At 56.0% G+C, this 19,758-nt stretch overlaps 1 protein-coding gene across 1 annotated transcript; it reads left to right on the forward strand.

Annotated features, from left to right (window-relative positions):
• Window positions 1–455: 455 nt before the first annotated feature.
• Window positions 456–17,852, forward strand: MLC1 (modulator of VRAC current 1). Its single transcript, XM_061124013.1, has 11 exons — window positions 456–519; window positions 1,740–1,793; window positions 2,075–2,176; window positions 8,828–8,926; window positions 9,153–9,155; window positions 9,286–9,357; window positions 10,205–10,321; window positions 11,724–11,780; window positions 12,297–12,419; window positions 16,178–16,339; window positions 17,757–17,852. The coding sequence occupies exons 1-11, from the start codon at window positions 490–492 to the stop codon at window positions 17,829–17,831; spliced, it is 894 nt and encodes a 297-aa protein (XP_060979996.1). The 5' UTR covers window positions 456–489; the 3' UTR covers window positions 17,832–17,852.
• Window positions 17,853–19,758: the final 1,906 nt, after the last annotated feature.

The following is a 19,758-nucleotide window of genomic DNA, read 5'->3' on the forward strand; positions in this document are numbered from 1 at the left end:
CACTCCACGGTGCACAAGCCCCCCCGCCAGACCCCGGGTCTGAGAGACCTCTACCTGTGACCTTCGCCCCATGGCCTTCTCCGTGGGGTGAGCTTCCATCTCCGCCTCCTTGAGGAGGACACGGTTGTGTGCTGGCTCCGTCCCCAGGCCCCCTGCGCGCATTGAGGTGCAGGCGTTGTCTGGGAAGCGGCACCTCTGCTTCTTGCTTTCAGCTTTGACAGAGTCTCCCGTCCCCCTAGTAAGTGTTGAGGCCCACAGCCTGAGCCTGGGGGAGAGTGGGCAGCTGTTGTCCTTCAGGAGGGAGTCAGGTCCAGCAGGATCCAGCTGGGGTGTTGGTGTGGGCAGAGTTAAGGTGTGGGAGAGGGCTTCCTGTTCCTCCACCTGAGCTTCAGGCCCGCTGTCGTCACCTGCGTTCGTGCTGTCCTGCAGAGCTGCCTGCTTGTGACCTCGGGGTTTTCTCTCTACCTGGGAAACGTGTTTCCTCTGGAGATGGACTACCTACGCTGTGCTGCAGGCTCAGTGAGTAGTGGTCCTCCGTCAGCACTGAGTTCTTGACTCTGAGATTGACCCGTATCTGTGTTCACTTCTTACTCAAAAAATCTCTTTGTATACTTTGGCTTCTGTTGCTTTTGAAATGGATGAATGAAGCAAGCCTGCCTTACTCCACCAACTCCAGGGTGAGAAGCGGCCCTTTGAGCTCTCCCAGGCGGCTGCGAGCTGCTCTGGGCTGTCCCACGAGCCAGCAGGGAACCCCCTCCGTGGTTTGGGGGCTGCACCTGCCCTCCCCAGAGCTTGTGCCTGCTCTGGACTCAGAGTGCTGAGGCCCAGGGGAGCCGCTGGCCTGCACGGAGAAACACCCGGTGACCCCGGCCAGCTCGAGCACAGGGCACGCTCCGTGGGGCCTTGGGTGGGGGGGGGGCTCGCGCACCTGCTCCCTGCTCCAGCCCCGTCAGCACTCCCAAGTGTCTGAAAACTCGAGACCGACGTTTCCTTACCCTATACCCCCGCAGGGCGCACAGCCTCCGCTCTCTTAAAGAAAACCCGTTGAAAGAATTCCACTCACCTGCTGCCCTTCTCTCCAGAACCTCCTAGGTGGCCCTTGCTCTTCACTACTGGAGCAGCCCTGGTTGGGGGTCACAGTGACCTCTGACCTCTGACCCAGGTGGCTCCAGGGCCACGCTGACCTAGACAGATGTCCCAGCAGAACTGTCAGGGGTGACGGGGTGGGGGCGGGTCACATGGTCCCCCTGGCTCCTCCCCTGGCCCAGCCCCCAGCCAACCCCCGCCAGGCTGTGTCACCACTGCTCCCTCTGAGGTCTGGGGGTCCTGGGGCTGCAGCGACGCTGGCATGATCCCCGAGGCTCAGGCTGGCCCCCATCCCCTCCCTGCCGCCCAGGCTTCCCCTTTTCATTGTCCTCAGCTCCTGGGAGGGTGCAGTGGGGGCCCCCAACAAGGACCCCAAGGGGCTCGGGGTCTCCTGGGTAATTCTTAGCAAGCCGCGCTGGTCTCAGGTGATAGGAAACTAATCTGCTCCAGGCGCGTCTGGCTAGGACAGTCTTCACCTCCAGGTGCCTTTCCATCATCAGAACAGTTAAAGCTGTTTCCAGAAGAATTATTTTGACAGACCCAGACCCCCCCAGCTTTGAGCGAGCCCACTGGGCAGAGGGGACGTGCTTCGGGCCCTGCGGGTTTCAGGACACCGAGCGGCAGCGGGACGCTCGCCCACTCTCTCTTTGCAGTGCATCCCTTCAGCCATCGTGAGCTTCGCTGTCTCGAAGAGAAGTGTCAGCGCGGTGAGTCCAGCCTTCCACCTGCACAGCTTGAGGGCTGCACCAGAGGCCCCAGACGGCAGGGCACGCAGGTGGGAGGGCTGGGGGGTGGGCCCAGGCCGCCCGTGGGGCACACCCTCTGCAGCTCTGCACCCCCTCTTCCTGCCCCCATGAGGGCAAAGGGGCCGAGCTCACAGTCACCCCTGCTGATGCTAAGTGCCTGACCTCGGGGTGGTGGTCAGTGCCCGGGAATGAGGCTGAACATCACACAGAGGTGAAGGAAAGCCTCCCGTCTTGTCTTCCAGATCCCCAACTTCCAGATACTGTTCGTGTCCACGTTTGCTGTCACCACCACCTGCCTGATCTGGTTCGGCTGTAAGCTTGTCCTGAACCCGTCAGCAGTAGATGTGAGTCCGCAGAGAGCCATGCGGTCTCCCGGCTCACGGGTGCCGCGGGCTTGGCTCCTGAGTCTGCCCAGCCCTGTGGGCCTGGAGCGGGTGTTGGCGAGCTGTCTGCTGGGCAGTTACGCAGGGATGTGTACCGTAGCTCTTGAGTCTGAGAATTTCACCTATGCTTCTGAAGAAAATAACTGTCTTCGATGCTTTCATTGGTGTCAGTGGATGGATACACTGATTTCTTGTATTTCTTTCATGACAGTTCTTAAACGTTCTGTTCAGTTCAGTTCCGTTCAGTTGCTAAGTTGTGTCCGACTCTTTGCGACCCCATGGACTGCAGCATGCCAGGCCTTCCTGTCCATCACCAACTCCCGGAGTTCACTCAAACTCATGTCCTTTGAGTTGATGATGCCATCCAACCATCTCATCCTCTGTTGTCCCCTTCTCCTCCCACCTTCAATCTTTCCCAGCATCAGGGTCTTTTCAAAGGAGTCTTAAACAGGGTCTTAAACATTTAGCAGTACATAACGTATTTTGTTAAATGTGTGATGCTGCTGACTAAAGTCCCATTATTACTTTATGTTCTGCTAAGAAAAATGGAAGAGCCTTGTTGTTTAAATCACAAAAAAGCAGAGAAGAATCTCTCGGAAACAGGACCTGGTTAGGGATACTGCTGCTCTGTGTGTGACAGTGCACGCGTTTCTTTAAGATCGGGAAACGGAGGCCATGGCCAGAGACACCCCAGCCCGGCGTCTGAGCAGGAAGAGGACAGACGCTCAGGTCTCAGAGGAGCCTGTCTGCTGCCTGTCCTGCAGGAGACGAGTCTCTGCTTTCTTGACATTTGACCGTTAAGTGCTCCTAGCAAGGTTGTTGGATGTGAAAATCCATGTAAAACAATTATTTGTGCCAGAAACAGAAATTGTTGAAAATGTTACTGAAATACAGATAGCACTTTATGAAATACAGTATCAAGTTTCTGGGAATAAATGCAACAGAAGGTCTGGAGACTGTTTGTAGCAAGTCACAAAGCCTCACTGATAATTGCGATGCTTTTTCACGAAAGAAACTCTGCATGGAGGTGCTGCCGGCCTGTGGGCCCAGAGCAAGTCCACCCACAGGCAGGCCCCAGCAGATCCAGGTGGTACCCAAGGGCCGGGGCGGAGCCCCCTTGAAGTTCAGGTGGGGGTCTCCCCCTCCATCACACAGCTGCCCTGGCAGGAGAGGAGAGCGCCTGCATCCAGTCAGCCTGAGCAGTCCAGGGTGTGGCCGTCCCAGGCTTGGCACACAGCTGTGATCGACTCGGCTTTGGCCCTGCCACCTGCCCGCCATGAGGCCCAGCCAGTTGTCCCGCGGACACAGGAGCCCACGCTGTGAGGAAGGGGACAGGTTCTGTCAGAGCGGCTGGCTCCAGGCCACTGTGCGGAGCCTTGGGAGAAAGTCCTGGGCTGTAGGTGACTGCGCCAGGGGCTCGCCAGCAGGCAGCCGCCATGCCAGCAGGCAGCCGAGCGGAGACCCACCCGTCAGAGGAGGTCAGCTGAAACCACAGGAGATGACGTTCCCCGTAAGGTCGGGCAAGGGCCCAGGGGGCTTCCCTCACTTCCTGCAACTCCTGCTGCTGCTGCAGCCTCTTGGCAAAGGCCTGGAATTTTCAGGTCATTTCGAAAGAGGTACAAACCTCAGAGAGACACTCACACGGGTGACCAGGCAGTGTGTTCCTAGCAGCCCTGTTGATGGTGGCAGGAGTCCCAGACCAGAACATAATCCAGCACCCGTCACCCAGGACGGCGCCCCACACAGAGTGGATGAAGAGGCTGCGGATGTGCGCAGCTGTGCACTGCATTTCCCCTCCTCCAGGGCTCCCCCAGGAGGGCTCCTCCTCCGGTGGCCTCCCCCGGGGCTGGGCCGCAGCATCCCCCCACCATCGCTAACCAGACCCATGGGCTCCTGCACCTCCAAGGCCCAGCCAGGCCACGTGGAGGACGTGAAGCTCGGACACCTGAACGCACGGAAGGACCCCAGGACCACGAGGTCGGACTCCCAGTGTCCAAACAGGGTCATGTACGATGAAACAGGAAACCCTGAAGCCCCGCGCCGTGAGGCCACCAGGGTGAGGGGGCTGCTCCCCTCCCCCTTCTGCCTGTTAAGCAGGAGCTGGACTTGCCCTCCCTGGGGGAGGCCACGCGGGGTTCCAGTAGAGGCTCTGCTGCCTCCGTCCCCGCACTCCCCACCCAGGCTGCTCTGTGTCCTCCTGGGCACTGCTTTCTTTAGGGAAGGACCCAGCTCCCTGGCCTCTGACTCTTCCCTCAACAAATGAGGCCGACGTGGCACATCTCCGTGGGCTCCTTGGATGCCCAGGAGGGCCGTGAACCCACCTGACGCAGCCAAGCCCAGGACACCGCGGGGTCCATCCTCCCCACGGCCAAAAGCTGCCTGGTCCCACAGCTGTCCCTGCACGTGGCATCTCCAGCCATCCCGTTTTCCCATCTGATGACTGTGGCGTGGCTCCCAGCTGCCGCACGTCACCACCCTCGGATCACTGCCACCTCTGAACCCCTCTTCCCAGGCAGGTGCCCTCCTGAACCTCCTTTCTGTCTGCTGGCTGCTCCCGTCCTCGGCTTCTCCTGAGTTGGGTCTCCCCGTGGTCAGCAGCTCAGGCCGTGCCACGTGGGCCAGCCCCTGCCTACACCCCCGTGGGCTGCTTGGTGGCCGAGGCGAAGCCAGGCTTGTCAGTGTGGCTTCGTGACTTCAGTTGTCTTCCTCCTTCAAAGTCGACCGCTCTTATTTCAGATATGTTGGAGGAGAAGTTTGCTGAGTTCCCAAAAAATACAGCTGAGATTCTGTTGCGATTAGTTGAAGTTTATAGAGTAACCTGGTAAGAACTGACAGCTTTGTTGTGTGACGTCATCCAACCAGGGGCACAGACTGTCTCCCCCCTCGCAGCATCTGCCCTTTATCAGGGTCGGAATGTTCCTGTATTAGACAGTCTCTACATAATTCACGGGCGTGTTGCTAGTGTGAATGGTGTCTTCTTTCTCAAATTATATTTTTAGATGGGTTGTTCCTAGTGCAGAGAGAAGCTTCTGATTTTCTTTTTTTTCCCCTTTATTTTGAAGTGTTAGAGACTGAAAAGAATTTGCATGCACAGTACAGAGCATTCCTGGGTGTCCTTTATCCAGTTGCCCCAGTGACAGCATCTTATGTTGTCAAATCAACTGACATGGCATGTGTTAATTTAGATTCCATTGAAATGGTAGCCATTTTTAGAAGTGGATTTTCATAAGAGGACTTTGTGTCCGGAAGCCTTGCTGGACTCGCATCCTCCGAGCGCTCCTCTTGGTTGCGCTGGTTTTCTGTGCAGGCCTGTGTCACCACAAGTGACACTAAACGCCCTGCTCAGCCTGCCCCTCAGTCCCTGTGTCTTCATAGCTTTGCCCGGGGCTTCTGGCACCTTGGGCCTTTCTGTCTTATTCCTGGTTTTAAATGGGCTGGATCTAAAGTTGCCGTGAACTTCCTTCTTTTTCTTCTTTGGCTGCGCTGCCTGCAGACTCGCTAGTTGGCTTGAGGGCTCAGTCGTTATGGGCGTGGGCTGGGTTGCTCTGTGGCACGTGGGAGTTTAGTTCCCCAACTAGGGCTCGAACCCGCATCCCCTTCCTTGGAAGGCAGCCTCCTAACCACTGGCCCACTAGAGCAGTCCCTCCATTAAGTATTTTATACATAACTTTCACCAAGTTAAAACCTTGTCTTCAAGTCCTGGTTTGCTGTAAGTTTTTCGTTTTAAAAATACAAACATGTGCTGCTTGCTCTTGAACTTATTGAGATGCTCTGTCCTCATTTACTTTATTAAATGCACTAATTTTTCTGGTGTTGAAACTTTCCTTCCGGAGATTAGCTTTACCTCATCACAGTGTGTTATTTTCAGTGTTTTGATGGGCCGACCAACCAGTCTCCTCGTTAGGGTTGCTCATCAAGTTTCCTGAGTGAAATGGACCTACATTTCCTTTGTCTGGTTTTAGAACCAAGGTTTTCCTTGTTCTCATAAAATGAACACAGAAACTCTTACCTCTTTTTTGCTTTTTGCAACATCTTGACACGAGAAGTCACTGCTTCTGGAAAGTCTGATCGAACTCACTTGTAAAGTCATCTCGATGATGACTGTTGGTGAGGGGACATCTTTCATTGTTAGTGTTAAAGTTTTCTGTCTGCCATGGGGCGGCTAACTCTGTGCACCGCAACTGCCGAGCCTGCGTGTTGTAGAACCCGACAGCCGCCAACAAGAGAAGCCACCGCAATGAGAAGTCTGAGCGCCGCAGCTGGAGAGCCCCCTCTTGACTCCACTAGAGAAAGGCCACGCACAGCAGTGAAGACCCAACAGAGCCAAAAAAAAAAAAAAAGTACTGAACTTGGGCCCAGGCAGTAAAAGTGCCAAGTCCTAATCACTGACTGCCAGGGAATTCCTGATTAGTTGGTTTTATCAGTTCAGTCCAGTTGCTCAGTCGTATCTGACTCTTTGCAACCCCATAGACTTCAGCAGATCACCTGTCCATCACCAACTCCTGGAGCTTGTTCATACTCATGTCCATTGAGTTGGTGATGCCATCCAACCATCTCATCCTCTGTTGTCCCCCTCTCTTCCTGCCCTCAATCTTTCCCAGCATCAGGGTCTTTTCCAATGAGTCGTTCTTCACATCAGGTGGCCAAAGTATTGGAGTTTCAGCTTCAGCATCAGTCCTTCCAATGAATATTCAGGACTGATCTCCTTTAAGATGGACTGGTTGGATCTCCTTGCAGTCCAAGGGACTCTCAAGAGTCTTCTCCAACACCACAGTTCAAAAGCATCAATTCTTCGATGCTCAGCTTTCTTTATAGTCCAACTCTCACATCCACACATGACCACTGGGAAAACCATAGCTTTGACTAGACGGACATTTGTTGGCAAAGTAATGTCTCTGCTTTTTAATATGCTGTTTAGGTTGGTCATAGCTTTTCTTCCAAGGAGCAAACATTTAATTTCATGGCTGCAGTCACCATCTGCAGTGGTTTTAGAGCCCCAAAAAACAAAGTCTATCACTGTTTCCATTGTTTCCCCATCTATTTGCCATGAAGTGATGGGGCTGGATGCCATGATCTTTGTTTTCTGAATGTGGAGTTTTAAGCCAACTTTTTCAATCTTCTCTTTCACTTTCATGAAGTGGCTCTTCAGTTCCTCTTCGCTTTGTGCCATAAGGGTGGTATCACCTGCGTATCTGAGGTTATTGCTATTTCTCCTGGCAATCTTTGTTCCAGCTTGTGCTTCATCCAGCTGAGCATTTCGCATGATGTACTCTGCATATAAATTAAATAAGCAGGGTGACAATATACTGTCTTGATGTACTTCTTTCCCGATTTGGAACCAGTCTGTTGTTCCATGTCCAGTTCTAACTGTTGCTTCTTGACCTACATACAGATTTCTCAGGAGGCAGGTAAGGTGGTCTGGTATTCCCATCTCATGAAGAATGTTCCATAGTTTGTTGTGATTCACACAAAGACTTTGGCATAGTCAGTAAAGCAGAAGTAGATGTTTTTCTGGAACTCTCTTGCTTTTTCTATGATCCAACAGATGTTGGCAATTTGATCTCTGATTCCTCTGCCTTTTCTCAGTCCAGCTTGAACATCTGGAAGTTCTCGGTTCATGTACTGTTGAAGCCTGACTTGGAGGATTTTGATCATTGCTTTGCTAGCGTGTGAAATCAGTGCAGTTGTGCGGTAGTTTGAACATTCTTTGGCATTGCCTTTCTTTGGGATTGGAATGAGAACTGACCTTTCCCAGTCCTGTGGGCACTCTTGAGTTTTCCAAATTTGCTGCCATACTGAGTGCATCACTTTACTGCAAGAGTTACTCCAGGTATCTCTTGACTTCCTACTTCTGCATTCCAGCCCCCTACAATGAAAAGGACATCTTTTTTGAGTGTTAGTTCTAGAAGGTCTTGTAGGTCTTCATATAACTGTTCAATGTCAGCTTTAGCATTACTGGTTGGGGCATAGACTTGGATTACTGTGATACTGAATGGTTTGCCTTGGAAACGAACAGAGATCATTCTGTCATTTTTGAGATTGCACGCAAGTACTGCATTTTGGACTCTTCTGTTGACTATGAGGGCTACTCCATTTCTTCTAAGGGATTCTTGCCCACAGTAGTAGATATTATGGTTTTATATCACACAGTTAAATTGACTTGTTGTGTATTGTGTGAATTTAAACACAGGCATGGATTCTTGTAACTGCCAACAGTCAGGATGTGGGTCAGTCCTGTAACCCCCAACAGCCTGGTGTTTTCCACTTGAGGCAGCTATGCACAGAATTACTGTAAATATGGGCAGGTTTTGTTATAAATGTGAGTTTTCATTCCTTTAGTATAAATACCCAGGAGGGAACAACTGCCAAGGAAGCTTGAGGTCAGGGTTGGCAGACTACAGCCCAAGGTCAAATCCAGCCTGTGAACCAACAGTGGTTTAAGAACAAAAATCCACAACCAAGAAAGAAAAGGCTTGCCTGATATCTAACTTTGGACAGGAAATGTTGCCTGGGCTTTGAAGAGGCCACTGAGCTCCTTCATGGGGCTGTCTACGTTTACTGGATCAAAGTGGAGAAGCTAATTTTATAAATGTGTATGTTTTCCTTGGCCAGATCAACTTCAATCTGATTCTGCTGCTTCTGCTGGAGCTCTTCATGGCGGCCACAGTGATCATCTCTGCACGGTCCAGTGAGGCGCACTGCAAGCAGAAGGTGGGTCCAGCCTGCAGCACAGCTGCACCACAGACCTGGCTGCGGAGTGAGGGGTCGATGGCCCCGGGGAGGCAAACAGAGAGATGCGGACCATCTCTTCCCTCGTCTGATTCTGACCAAGTACCTTCCCCACCCCCAGTAGTGCCACAGACAGAGCCCAAGTCAACCTCAAGTATCACCTTGTAAACTAGGACTTCAGCAATCACACATTTCCATGTGCAAAGAGAAAGTCCATGTTTGAACTTCTGCTCTTAAGCCTGAAGATCCAGGAGCATCGCCTAGAAACTCCCATTTCAGACCATCCCTGGAGCGGTGGCCTGGACATGGCCACCCCTGTAACGGGGTTTGTTTCTTTACAGGGTTCCATCTCTGAGACCACCAACATTCTGTGTGAAGTGACATTTCCTGCTCGGGTCCTGAAATCCTACTCTGTAAGAAAGGCTTTTTTTTCCCCCTCTACTTGGTTTCATGGAGTGGTGGGGGGAGGGGGTGTACGTGATAAATACGGAGTGGGCGTGTCCACGATCACAGGCACCGCCCTGGTTGGCAGTGCACCCCTGTTCCATAAATCCCATGTTAACTGTGTTTTAAGCCCTTTCCAAAATCTTTTAGTCCACTTGTTCTATTACTGAAAGGTCTGTTAAAAACCTCCCAACCTGAGTGCAGATTACGAATCTGTCTCTGTAATTCTGCAGCTTTGCACCATAGAGTTTGCTGGTTTTTAGTACACACAACTTTAGAATCCCTTCCTTACGCCTGTCCCCCCATCCCCACCCCCGCCGCCTTTTTTTAAACCATTACGAGCAACTCTCCAGAGTCGTGGCCTTTGCCAGGACAGTTGCATCATTAACTACACGAGTTGTCTCTTGTTAATATCTCCTCACCGTGTCTTCCATTCCTTCCAGCCCTTTCTTCCCGCACATCTGGGTGGTTTCTGTGTGGCGTATAGGGGCTGTGTGGACTGAGCCAGGTCACCCGGAGCACAATTCCTGGCACCTTCGTATTTATGTATTTCTCCGTCTTTTTCCTATTTTCTGTGGCTTTTCCCACTTTCCTTTGAATTGGTGGAAGCTTCCTCCTTCCTTTTCCCACAAATTTGTGTTGGAATGCATATTTTCAGTATTCCTTTGGAGATTATCCTGCATGTCACTGCATGGGGGGGCACCCTGCTCCTCAGCCCCGAGCTCTCGGGAGCCTCCCCACCCGCCTCCGGGGGGCCCTGGGGAGCCGCTCCAACCCCCCGGGAGATGCTGACCCTCGATGTTTGCCTGCGCCCAGGTCATCGAGGTGATTGCAGGGGTCTCCGCCATCCTCGGAGGGATCATTGCTCTGAACGTGGACGACACCGTCTCGGGCCCGCACCTCTCGGTTACGTTCTTCTGGATCTTAGTGGCTGTGAGTACACCGGCGGTGCCCGTGGGGGTGGCCAGCCTCTGAACTCAGCTTCAGGGGCCAGGCAGGATCGCAGTGGGAGGGCCGGGGCACCCGGGCTGTTTGGGACCCGGGAGGAAACGAGTCGGCCTGTTAGCCTAGCTGTTTTATTTTATCTTATTTTTTGTATTATTTTTCTAGGAAAATCCTTGTTTCATTATTTTATATAATTTTATAATGTATAGCATTCATTTTGTTTCACATTTTAAATGAAGGACACGTGTGTTATTTTACACTGACTGCAACACAGTGAAGGCTCAGCTTGGCAAGTGCTCACCGCTGGGTCGCTGTTGCAGACGGAACGTCCACCCTCTTATAAGCAAGTCTCAGTTGACTTACGTAATTGAATGCTATTTGCCCCTTAAACTGGGAAGCCCCCTGTGGAGCACCTGCCCAGCCCCGCCACCCTGCGGCCCTGCCGTGCCGGGGTGCCTGGATCCCAGTCCGCTTGGGGCAGTTACCAGGGCCCCCCGCGCCCCGAGTCTCCCCGTGTCGTGTGACGCCCCAACCGCACAGTCCTCCGGAGCCTGGTGCTTCCACACCCAGCGTGTGGGCGCTTCCCTTTCCTCTGTGGCTGCGTGGATGGCTGGCTGGGGTTTGGACACACCTGGGCTTAGCAGGCCGTGTTGGCCGGGACGGCGGAGGGTGCCGGGTGCCTGGTGCGGGCGGGTGGATGGCCAGAAGGTGGGCTCGGGGGTTGGCGACCTTGAGGAAGTTCAGCCCCCGAACTTCCCCCTGCCTGGGTCGTGTAGAGTTAGATCTGGTTCCTTAAAATAAGTAGCACAGGCATTTGTTACTAACGAAGCGGCAGGGACGTTGGCCCAGTGGAGGCCCCCGCCGTGGTCGAAGCGTGGTGTGCGGTGGCACAGTGTCTCCAGGGCCCCTGCGTCTGACAGCCCAGCTGAGCCCATGCAGCCCGCCCTGGTGACGGCCCAGAAACGTCACGAATGAGGCACAGGTGAGGGCCAGCTGAGGGCTCCCCAGAGACGAGAAGCACGAAGTTTCATCCTCACCTGGACCCTGAGCTGCGAGCAGACCCAGCTGGGCCAGGACACGGCGGGGACAACTGCAGCTGGACGCAGACCCTGCCCTGGACACGGCCACTGAGTCTGCGTCACAGCCCGGGCCGCCGCTGAGCTGGGAGGGAGCAGGAGATAGGCACTCGGTGTTGGCGGGGCGCCCACCTCCCGGCCTGGCCCCCAGCCGCTGTGGCGCTGAGCAGCAGGGCGCAGGGTGCCTCCCCTGCCTCCCCCGCACCCTCTAGCCCCGAGTGGCCGGCCTGAATGAGCACGGGGAAGGTGGGGGGCAGGTTTGGGGCCGGACGTGGGGTGTCGGCTCTGAAGCCTTCTCTTTCCTCCGCTCTCAGTGTTTCCCAAGCGCCATCGCCAGTCACGTGACGGCGGAGTGTCCCAGCAGGCCTCTGGTAGGTGACACCCGGCTGGGCCCAGGGACCTCCTGCACAACCTGCTGGCCTGAACGGGGTGGGGGTGAGCACCCGAGGGGCGTCTGCAGGGCCTGCAGGAGGGCCGGGCGACTGTCCGAGGGCTGGCCCATCTGGAAATGAGCAGCCACGGCAGGTCTGGCATGAGAGTCGGGAGAGATTCTAGGGACTCAGCAGAGGCGGCGTCCTGTCCTGGTGTGGGTGTTGAACTGCTGAATCCAGTCTGAATGCCCCAAGGTGTGAGCATCCCAGCTCGGCCAAGTCCTGGGGCTGCGTGGCTTGTTTTGGGAGGTCAGAGGAGCAGGTTGGAGGACATGGGGAGGAGGCCAGAGATCATTAAGTGCTGTTTTATGAACAGAGTGAATTGTGCGTCAGTTGAGAAAGTTCAACACACAGTGCGTTTTGAATCAAGGGGCACACTGGGCACAGAGACTCAGCAGGCCCCCCGCCAGCCACAGACCCGCAGACCCGAGCCCCCCACCCCGCCCGCTCCCCCAGGTGGAGGTGCTGATCGCCGTCTGCAGCCTGGCGGCCCCGCTGCTGTTCACGGCCTCTGGGTACCTGTCCTTCAGCATCATGAGAATCATGGACGTTTTCAAAGACTACCCACCAGCCTTCAAGGTCTGTGTGCTTTTATTTTAATTAAACCCTTAGAGACACGGTGCCGCTGAGCTGCTGCCCAGGTCTGGAACGCCTGCCTTCACAGGCGTGTCTTATTTTCTCAGCCCTTTCTGCGTTCATTTGTGTTTTAGAGTCACATTCATCCAGTCTCATGAGAGACCCCATTGGTTCCTGGGTAAGCTGAAGGGAGCGAGAACCTTCTTTTTAAGGGGATTATTTTAAGACCTCTGGGGTCCAGTGTCTCCCCCAGAGGCTCAGGCATCAGGCAGGGTTAGTCTCAGATGCCCTGGATGATCCCAGTAAGACGGTGTTATAAGAAATTTCAAACATATCAGGAGAGTTGAAGGTTAATACAGTCAACACTGAGGTTCTCTGGTGGTTTGTGTGTGTGTGTGTGTGTGTGTGGTGTGCGCTGACGGGTGGGCAGAGCACACACAGGCGTTGTTTTCTGGAAGCATCTGAAAGGGAGTGGCAGATGCTTGAGGTGACCCTTGGCCTTCGATCCTCTGCATGTCAGCAGTAAGGCCAGTCCCGGCGCAGTTGAGGTGGCTGGCCTAACAGCTGACAGCACAGCCTCCCTCGGACTGTCCCAGGAAGACGCTCCCAGGGCTGTGGTCCTCAGAGCAGCGAGGTTCATTCACCCTTGCGCTCTGGTGTCCTCGGATCTGGGGCAGCCTCCGCTCCCCCCAGGCACTGACTTTCCAGAGTGCCGGCCTGTGGCCTGGGAGATGCCCCCGTGGGTCTGTGTGCTGCAGTGTGGGCAGGAGTGAGTCCAGGAGCGCTGGCGCTGCGTGCTGGCCAGTCTGCAGTGCTGCCGGCGGGCTTCCCAGGAGCTGCAACCCCTTGAAGGAAGGAAGTCCCAGCGCCGGCACCTGTGGGTCAGCGCGGCTGGCGGCACACTCCCTGGGCCACAGATGGGGTCGGGGTGTGTGCACCTGTGTCTGCCCAAGAACCGCCCCCAGGGGACGTGCGCTGGTCACTGTCCGCAGAGCGCTGCGTCCCTGTTCTCTGGGCTCCCAGATGCCAGCCCATCAGCCTCTCCCATCAGACGCTTGAGATGGCCCAGCTCACCTGGTCCTGGCCCCGCCCCAACTCGCCCTGGCCCTGGGGAGCCATGTACCCATTCCGGCGGGGGTATCATCATGCCTAGGCCCTGTCAGTGGACAGAGCTGAGAAATGTGTGTACTTACAGATCCTGAATGTATGTTGGTATCTCTAATTCAAAATTTTACATTCTAGGGTTCCCCCAGCCTCTGTTGTTTTATATTTGCCTTATTTTTCTCTTAGTCCAGAGACCATGTTTCCTGGTAGCACTGACTGTGGTTGCTGCCACCTTTCATCTGACTGCACACACGTGCTCGCAGTGATGCCGTTGGGCGAGCTGACGGCTCCTCCACCCACTCGTTCTGGGAAGGAACCCCCGCTGGGTGGCCGTGCTGCAGAGCCAAGTTTAACGGCTTCTGTTTGTATTCAGTTTGGGGCTTTGATGCTTTTTTCCCTCTTGTTAGTACTTTTGAACATATAAAACTTTTATGTGGTTCAAAAGTGAAATCAACTGGAGGCAAACTCAGAGGGGTTGTGGTCCCATCCACGGCCCCCCACTGCTCCCACAGGCAACTGTGTGTATCTTTAGTTTCCTTCTTTCCTACAGAACAGGTCACTCTAATATATCTCTGCACCTTACCTTTCTTTTTTTAAACAATTTATCTTGGTGCTTCCTCATCACCCAAAGGATAGATGCATTTATAGTTTAGTTGGATGTTGGCAAATCCCCTGGAGGCTCCTCTCTTTCCTCCCACCAGCGGTATGAGGGCACCTGTCCCCCCATAGCCCGGGAGGGGTGTCCCCCGGGACTTGTGACATGGCTGAGAGATGGAGTCTTGTGGCGGGGGGGCTGAAGCACGCATCTGAACACGCAGGTCACTGAGGCCCTTTCCTCTGTCCCAGGCCCTGCCTTTCTCCTACAAGCTCTGCCTGTGTCTCTTGCCCATTTCCTGCGGGCTTTAATAACGCTGTCAACACAGGAAGCCCAGCCCTCCGTCAGACACGGAAGATGCAAACAGCGGCCTCAGCTAGGCAGCTGTTCCATTCTGCTTGCTGTGATCTGTCTCATGTGGAAGTTTTGTTGGTGTTTTACACAGTTAAATTTGTCCATATTTTCCTTCATTGCTTCTGGATTTTGAGTCACAATTAGGAAGGCTCACACTTGTGTTTGTGCTGGAGTTTAACCCGGAGCATGGCGCGAGGAGTGGGCCCAATCGGACTTTACTCGAGTAGCTCATCTGTGAATGAAAGGTTCAGCCCCTTGTATTAGAAAGCCCATCTTTTTCTGTCGTCTGAGGCTCTGCCTTTTTCTTGCACTGAGTTTCTGTCTATCTGGGTCTCTCTCTGCCCTGACTGTCCTCTCGCAGCCAATCTGTGCTGCTCTGCCCACCCTGGAGGTTGGCACCAGGCCATCACCACCTGGCTGGCTTGATGCCAGCTGCCCTGCATTTCAGGGCTTCCTCACTTCTGTCACTTGTTTGTTCTTATATATGAATTTTATTTTTTAGATTTGTAAGAAATGTTTTATTTTGAGCTGCGTCGGGTCTCGGTTATAGCGTGTGGGATCCTTCATTGCGGCATGTGTGTTTCTCTCTCGTTGGGGCATGCGGGCCCTCGAGTGCAGACTCGGTGGTAGCGTGTGGGAGTCTTCATTGCGGCACGTGCGTTTCTCTCTTGTTGGGGCACGCGGGCCCTCGAGTGCAGACTCGGTGGCTGTGGCACTTGGGCTGAGCTGCCCAGCGGCGGGTTCGGGATGTTAGTTCCCCAAGCAGGGATCAGTCCCACATCCTCTGCGTTGGGAGGCAGATTCTTAACCACTGGACTACCAGAAAGTTCCTGTGTGAATTTTAGAATCACCCTGCCTGACTCAAGAAAACACAGTGTTGAGTTTTTAGAAAAACTAGACTCACCCTTAAGTATGCAGGTTAACGTCAGAGACACTGAGTCTCTTTTTTTTAAACAGTGACCCTACCTGGGTTCTTTGTCTTAATGTTTGGTTGCTTTGCGTTTCTGAGGCTGGAAGGTCACCCTGCAGTGTGAGGAGAGAGCCAGTGGTCTGTGGGTGTCTTTACAGACCCTAGGGCTTCCTCCTAGGGTTGCTGGCAGCCCCTTCCCCAAGGCGTGCCACCCCCTGCTCCTGTGGTCCCGGGCAGACGCCTCCTCCCAGTAGTCAGTACAGGCCCCCCGGCTTCTGCTGGAGCTGGTCTGCCGGTCTTTCTTTGGAGCCTGTGTCCCTGTTTCTCCTCCGGCTCTGGGCTTCCACTGGCGTCTCACACGGAACTCGCCTTTGCGTCACCAGGCACCCTCCGGGAGGCCATAGATCATTTCAGCAGCTCCTCTCTGGCCCTGCTGGGGGGCCTGGAAGACGAGCCGGGCAGCACCGTCGGGGGCCTGGCTGCCTTTGGGTCATGTTTGTGCGGGTCTTCTGTTAAGTCCAGGATGACAGAGCTCAGACCAGAACTGAGCTCCTCAGCTCTGGCTCACTGCAGTGATCACTGCCCCAGCTGGTGACACAGTAGGGCCCCCGAGGAATGGGAAGCTGAAACCGCTCCATGTAACTACCCCAGGGCTCGGGGTCTCTGCTTTGGGAGCCTCCCGGCCGAGGGGCCACGCAGTGGGGTGGGGGGGTAGCGGCTGAGAGGGAGCAGGGTGTGCGGCCTGCCATCCCCCCCTCCCGCCCTCTCCCCCGTCTCCTGCTCACCTCTCGCCCCCAGCAATCCTACGACGCGCTGCTGCTAATGCTGATGCTGGAGCTGCTGCTGCAGGCGGGCCTCAACACAGCCACGGTCATCCAGTGTGTGCGCTTCAAGGTGGGCGCGTCCTGGGACGCCGCGGGCGCCCTGCCCAGCCCGCAGGAGCGCCCGGTGGCCGGGGAGGTGAGTGGCCTCTGAGCCCGTCCGGAGGGAAGGGGAAGGGGGGGCCTGCCATCCTGGGACCCTGGGCAAAGCGACGCCACCCAGGCTGACTTCTTTCAAGACCTGTTGGGTCACTTTCTCTTTTTAAAACAAAGAAAACTCTTGAAAAGGTGCAATACGTTTATACAGTTTTTAAGCCAGCCAGGCAAACACAAATCTATTTCTGAAAAGATATTATGGACTGAATGCTTCCAGTTTTACTCTTATAAGTGAGCTGAGAACTTGGCAAGCATCTTCAGGGATCACCGGGCTCTCCCTCCAGCAGCCTGGCCAGGAAGGGGAGCCCAGCCCACCCCCTGTAGATGTGCGTCCAGGGCCCGTGGCGCGGGCTCTGAGGACTCACGCCAGCCCTTCGGCCAGGCTCATGGCCGCTGCACTCTGCCCGGGCCCCGCCCCTCGTCCCCACAAGTGGATGGCTCCTTCCGGGTGCTGTCTGCTGCGGCGCTTTGGCTGGACACACCTGCCCACTGTCCCCCAGGCGGCACCATGCCCTGGGCCCCTGGGGAGGGCACCCTGGATGGACGGGGCACTCCTCCTGCCTGGCTGCCCCCTGGGCCCACCCGGCTTACTTATGGGCTGTGCAGGGCAGCCCAGCATGGACCAGGGCCCCTCCGGGAAAACTGGGTTTAGTGTAAAAACAGGTGAGAAACGCAGGCCCGTGGGTTTCCCGGGGGGACACGGCGAGTCGAGTGGGGCTCCCCTGCGCTCCGCGCGGCACCTCCTGGGGCGAGCCCAGCGCCGCCAGCCCCCCATCCGCTGGGCGCTGCTCGGGCGGTGTCGCTCGCTTGTCCTTCCCACCCGGCTGCGGTCAGTCTCCCGCAGGGACTGCTGTGTCCCCGGGCCCCACGTGAGGTCCACCTGGCTCCATGCCAGGACGTCAAGATGCAGCGTCTAAGCCGGTGGTTCCTCCCGGCTGGTTCCAGAGCTGCCGTTCTGGGGCTCAGGAAGGCAATCCGGGCAGCGGTCCACCCTGTTTGGTGACCACTGGCTGCTTCAGACGCCCTCCCTCCCAGGGGTCACAGCCCTGGAGCTGCCTCACAGCCTCCAGGGCCAGGTCCAGCCTCCTGGTATGGGGGGCATCTGTCCCCTTCCCCAGGAAGAGCTGGCGGGACTTGCCGCTGTGCCCTGGAGAGCATTATTGCCCGTCTGCAGCACTTACTGAGCACCTGCCGTGTGCCGAGACTGCCCTGCCGGGTGCAGGATGCGGGCACGCAGGAAGAGGCCTCACGAGGCAGGTGTGGGTGCCAGCCCAACCCCTGTGGACGGCACGGCGGGGGACGTCTGGGAGAGTTGGGAGGGCCAGTGAGGGGGTCAGGGCCTCCCCTGCTTCCTGCACGGGCTGGGCAGCCCCGGACAGATACGCTGTCCTCAGTTGCAGGTGGCCAGAAGCCCCCTGAAGGAGTTCGACAAGGAGAAAGCGTGGAGAGCCGTCGTGGTGCAGATGGCCCAGTGACCGCACACGGGCCGCCAAGGCCCAGGGCCCACGCCCCGGCACCCTAACACCCAGACGCTAGTTGCCCCCGAGCTGCAACCCCAGCCTGCCCCTCCCCTTTCCTGCGAAAGGCCAGGTTCAATGTGGAGTTTTCTCATTTCTTGTGGTTTAATTGTGAAATAGGCAAATGTTGACTGCTTTGTGCTTATTGAGGGGTGATCATTTCAGTGCTGCTGAGGTGGCCTGACCATAGGAGCCGTGGCACGGGGCCCCTGGTGAGGAAGGGCCTGGCCGGAGCCGAACCCTGCCGGCGCTGATTGCTGGGCAGCCCCGGGCCCCAGGCTGCCGGCATGCTCGCCTGCACCGTGCTCGGCCTCCCTGCCCTGCTTTGATTTGCACCTGCTGTGTGCTCAGCCCTGCATCCCTGCATGGACCTTACCCATCTCCACACTTCTATCCTCCAGGCGAGGGGGGCAGCCTGCCAAGCCTCGATTTCCCCCGGAGCGGGCAGAGCTGCTTCCTGCCTGCCCCAGAGCCTGCAGAGCCCTCAGAGCTGCAGGCGCCGGCAGCCCCCACTCAACCCGCAGTGTCCCCATGTGAAACCCACGGGCCTGCATTTCTGACCTCTTTTTACACTTAACCCCAGTGTTTCTGGAAGGGCCCTCGTCCATGTTGGGCTGTCCGCACGGCCAGTAGAGACCCAGCTCAGCGGTGGTCAGCGCACTCTTGTCCTGAAGCCTCTGTCAACACAGAAGTCCACCCTGATCACTGGCAGCTCAGTGTCCTCCGGATGGGCCACGGCTGTGGCTGAGCCCGTCCACAGCTCTGAAAATGGACAGGCCACATCTCCATGCCTTGATGGCCTCGTGTCCCTGGCAGGCCGGGCAGACACAGGCCTTGGTCAAGTCCCCAAACAAGCACGGGAGCATTGAGGGGCTGTCTGCACACAAGCAGACCACACCCACCCACGTGCAGCCCGTGGGGGCCAACTCCCCCTCCCAGCTCCTCAGGCTGGGTGAAAGCCACGGGGGTAGCGCAGGTGACACGGATGTCTCTAGGAGGCCAGGAAGTTGGAGCCTGACAGCTGGAGTGAGTGCCTGGGGCTACACAGGCACTTCTAACTTCAGAGAGAGCGCAAAACATTCACACAAGTGGGGTTTTAAACTGCATAGTCCTGTCTCTGTCAATTTACATTTTTGTGTGATATAATTTAATACTGCCTGAGCAATAAATGCTAACATGTCATTGTGGCCAGTGGCCTATTTCACTTTGGGTCGCCCCGCATCTCCATGCCCAGGTTCCGAAACAACTAAGACGTAAAGCATGGTGGGGGGATGCTTTTAATTCATGATTTACCATAGCCTTGAGCCAGTCTGCAGGTGGGATGGGAGGAGGCTGGAAAAGCACTGGTGCCTCCCCCGGGACCCCCAATCCCTCACAGAATAGGCACAGAGCCTCGCTTTGGGGTTATCTCGGGAAGTTAAATGCAAAATAAAGATGTTTAAACCAAATAAAGATGACATCTAGATTTTGGAAAGTTACCAGGAGGAAGGTGCCGATGGCGTAGGTGGATCTTTCCTATTCACCCCTCCCTCTACAAAGATGCTGGACCAGAGAGGCTGGACATCTGGGTGGCTGGGATGCTGGCTGGTGCTCGGAACTCCCGGGGCGGCACTTCAGGCCCCACGAGTGACCCAGGGAACACGGCACAGCTCCTGGAGGGCTAGGGCCATCTTCCCAGGAACACTGGATGGGGCGGAGCCTGACCTGGATGGTCGGCTAGTCCTGCAAGGGCGGGGTCCCAGGTGTGTGACCTTCGGGTCTTTATGACTTGGGGGACTCTGATTGCCACGGCGGGTCTGTGTGACCCCGACAGCCGCGCGGGGCGGGATTGCGTGACCCCGGGCAGGGCGCATGCCACTCGTGGGCCCTCCTCCCCGCGGACACC

The sequence above is a fragment of the Dama dama genome, chromosome 22, assembly GCF_033118175.1.
Source record: "Dama dama isolate Ldn47 chromosome 22, ASM3311817v1, whole genome shotgun sequence".
Classification (NCBI taxonomy): domain Eukaryota; kingdom Metazoa; phylum Chordata; class Mammalia; order Artiodactyla; family Cervidae; genus Dama; species Dama dama.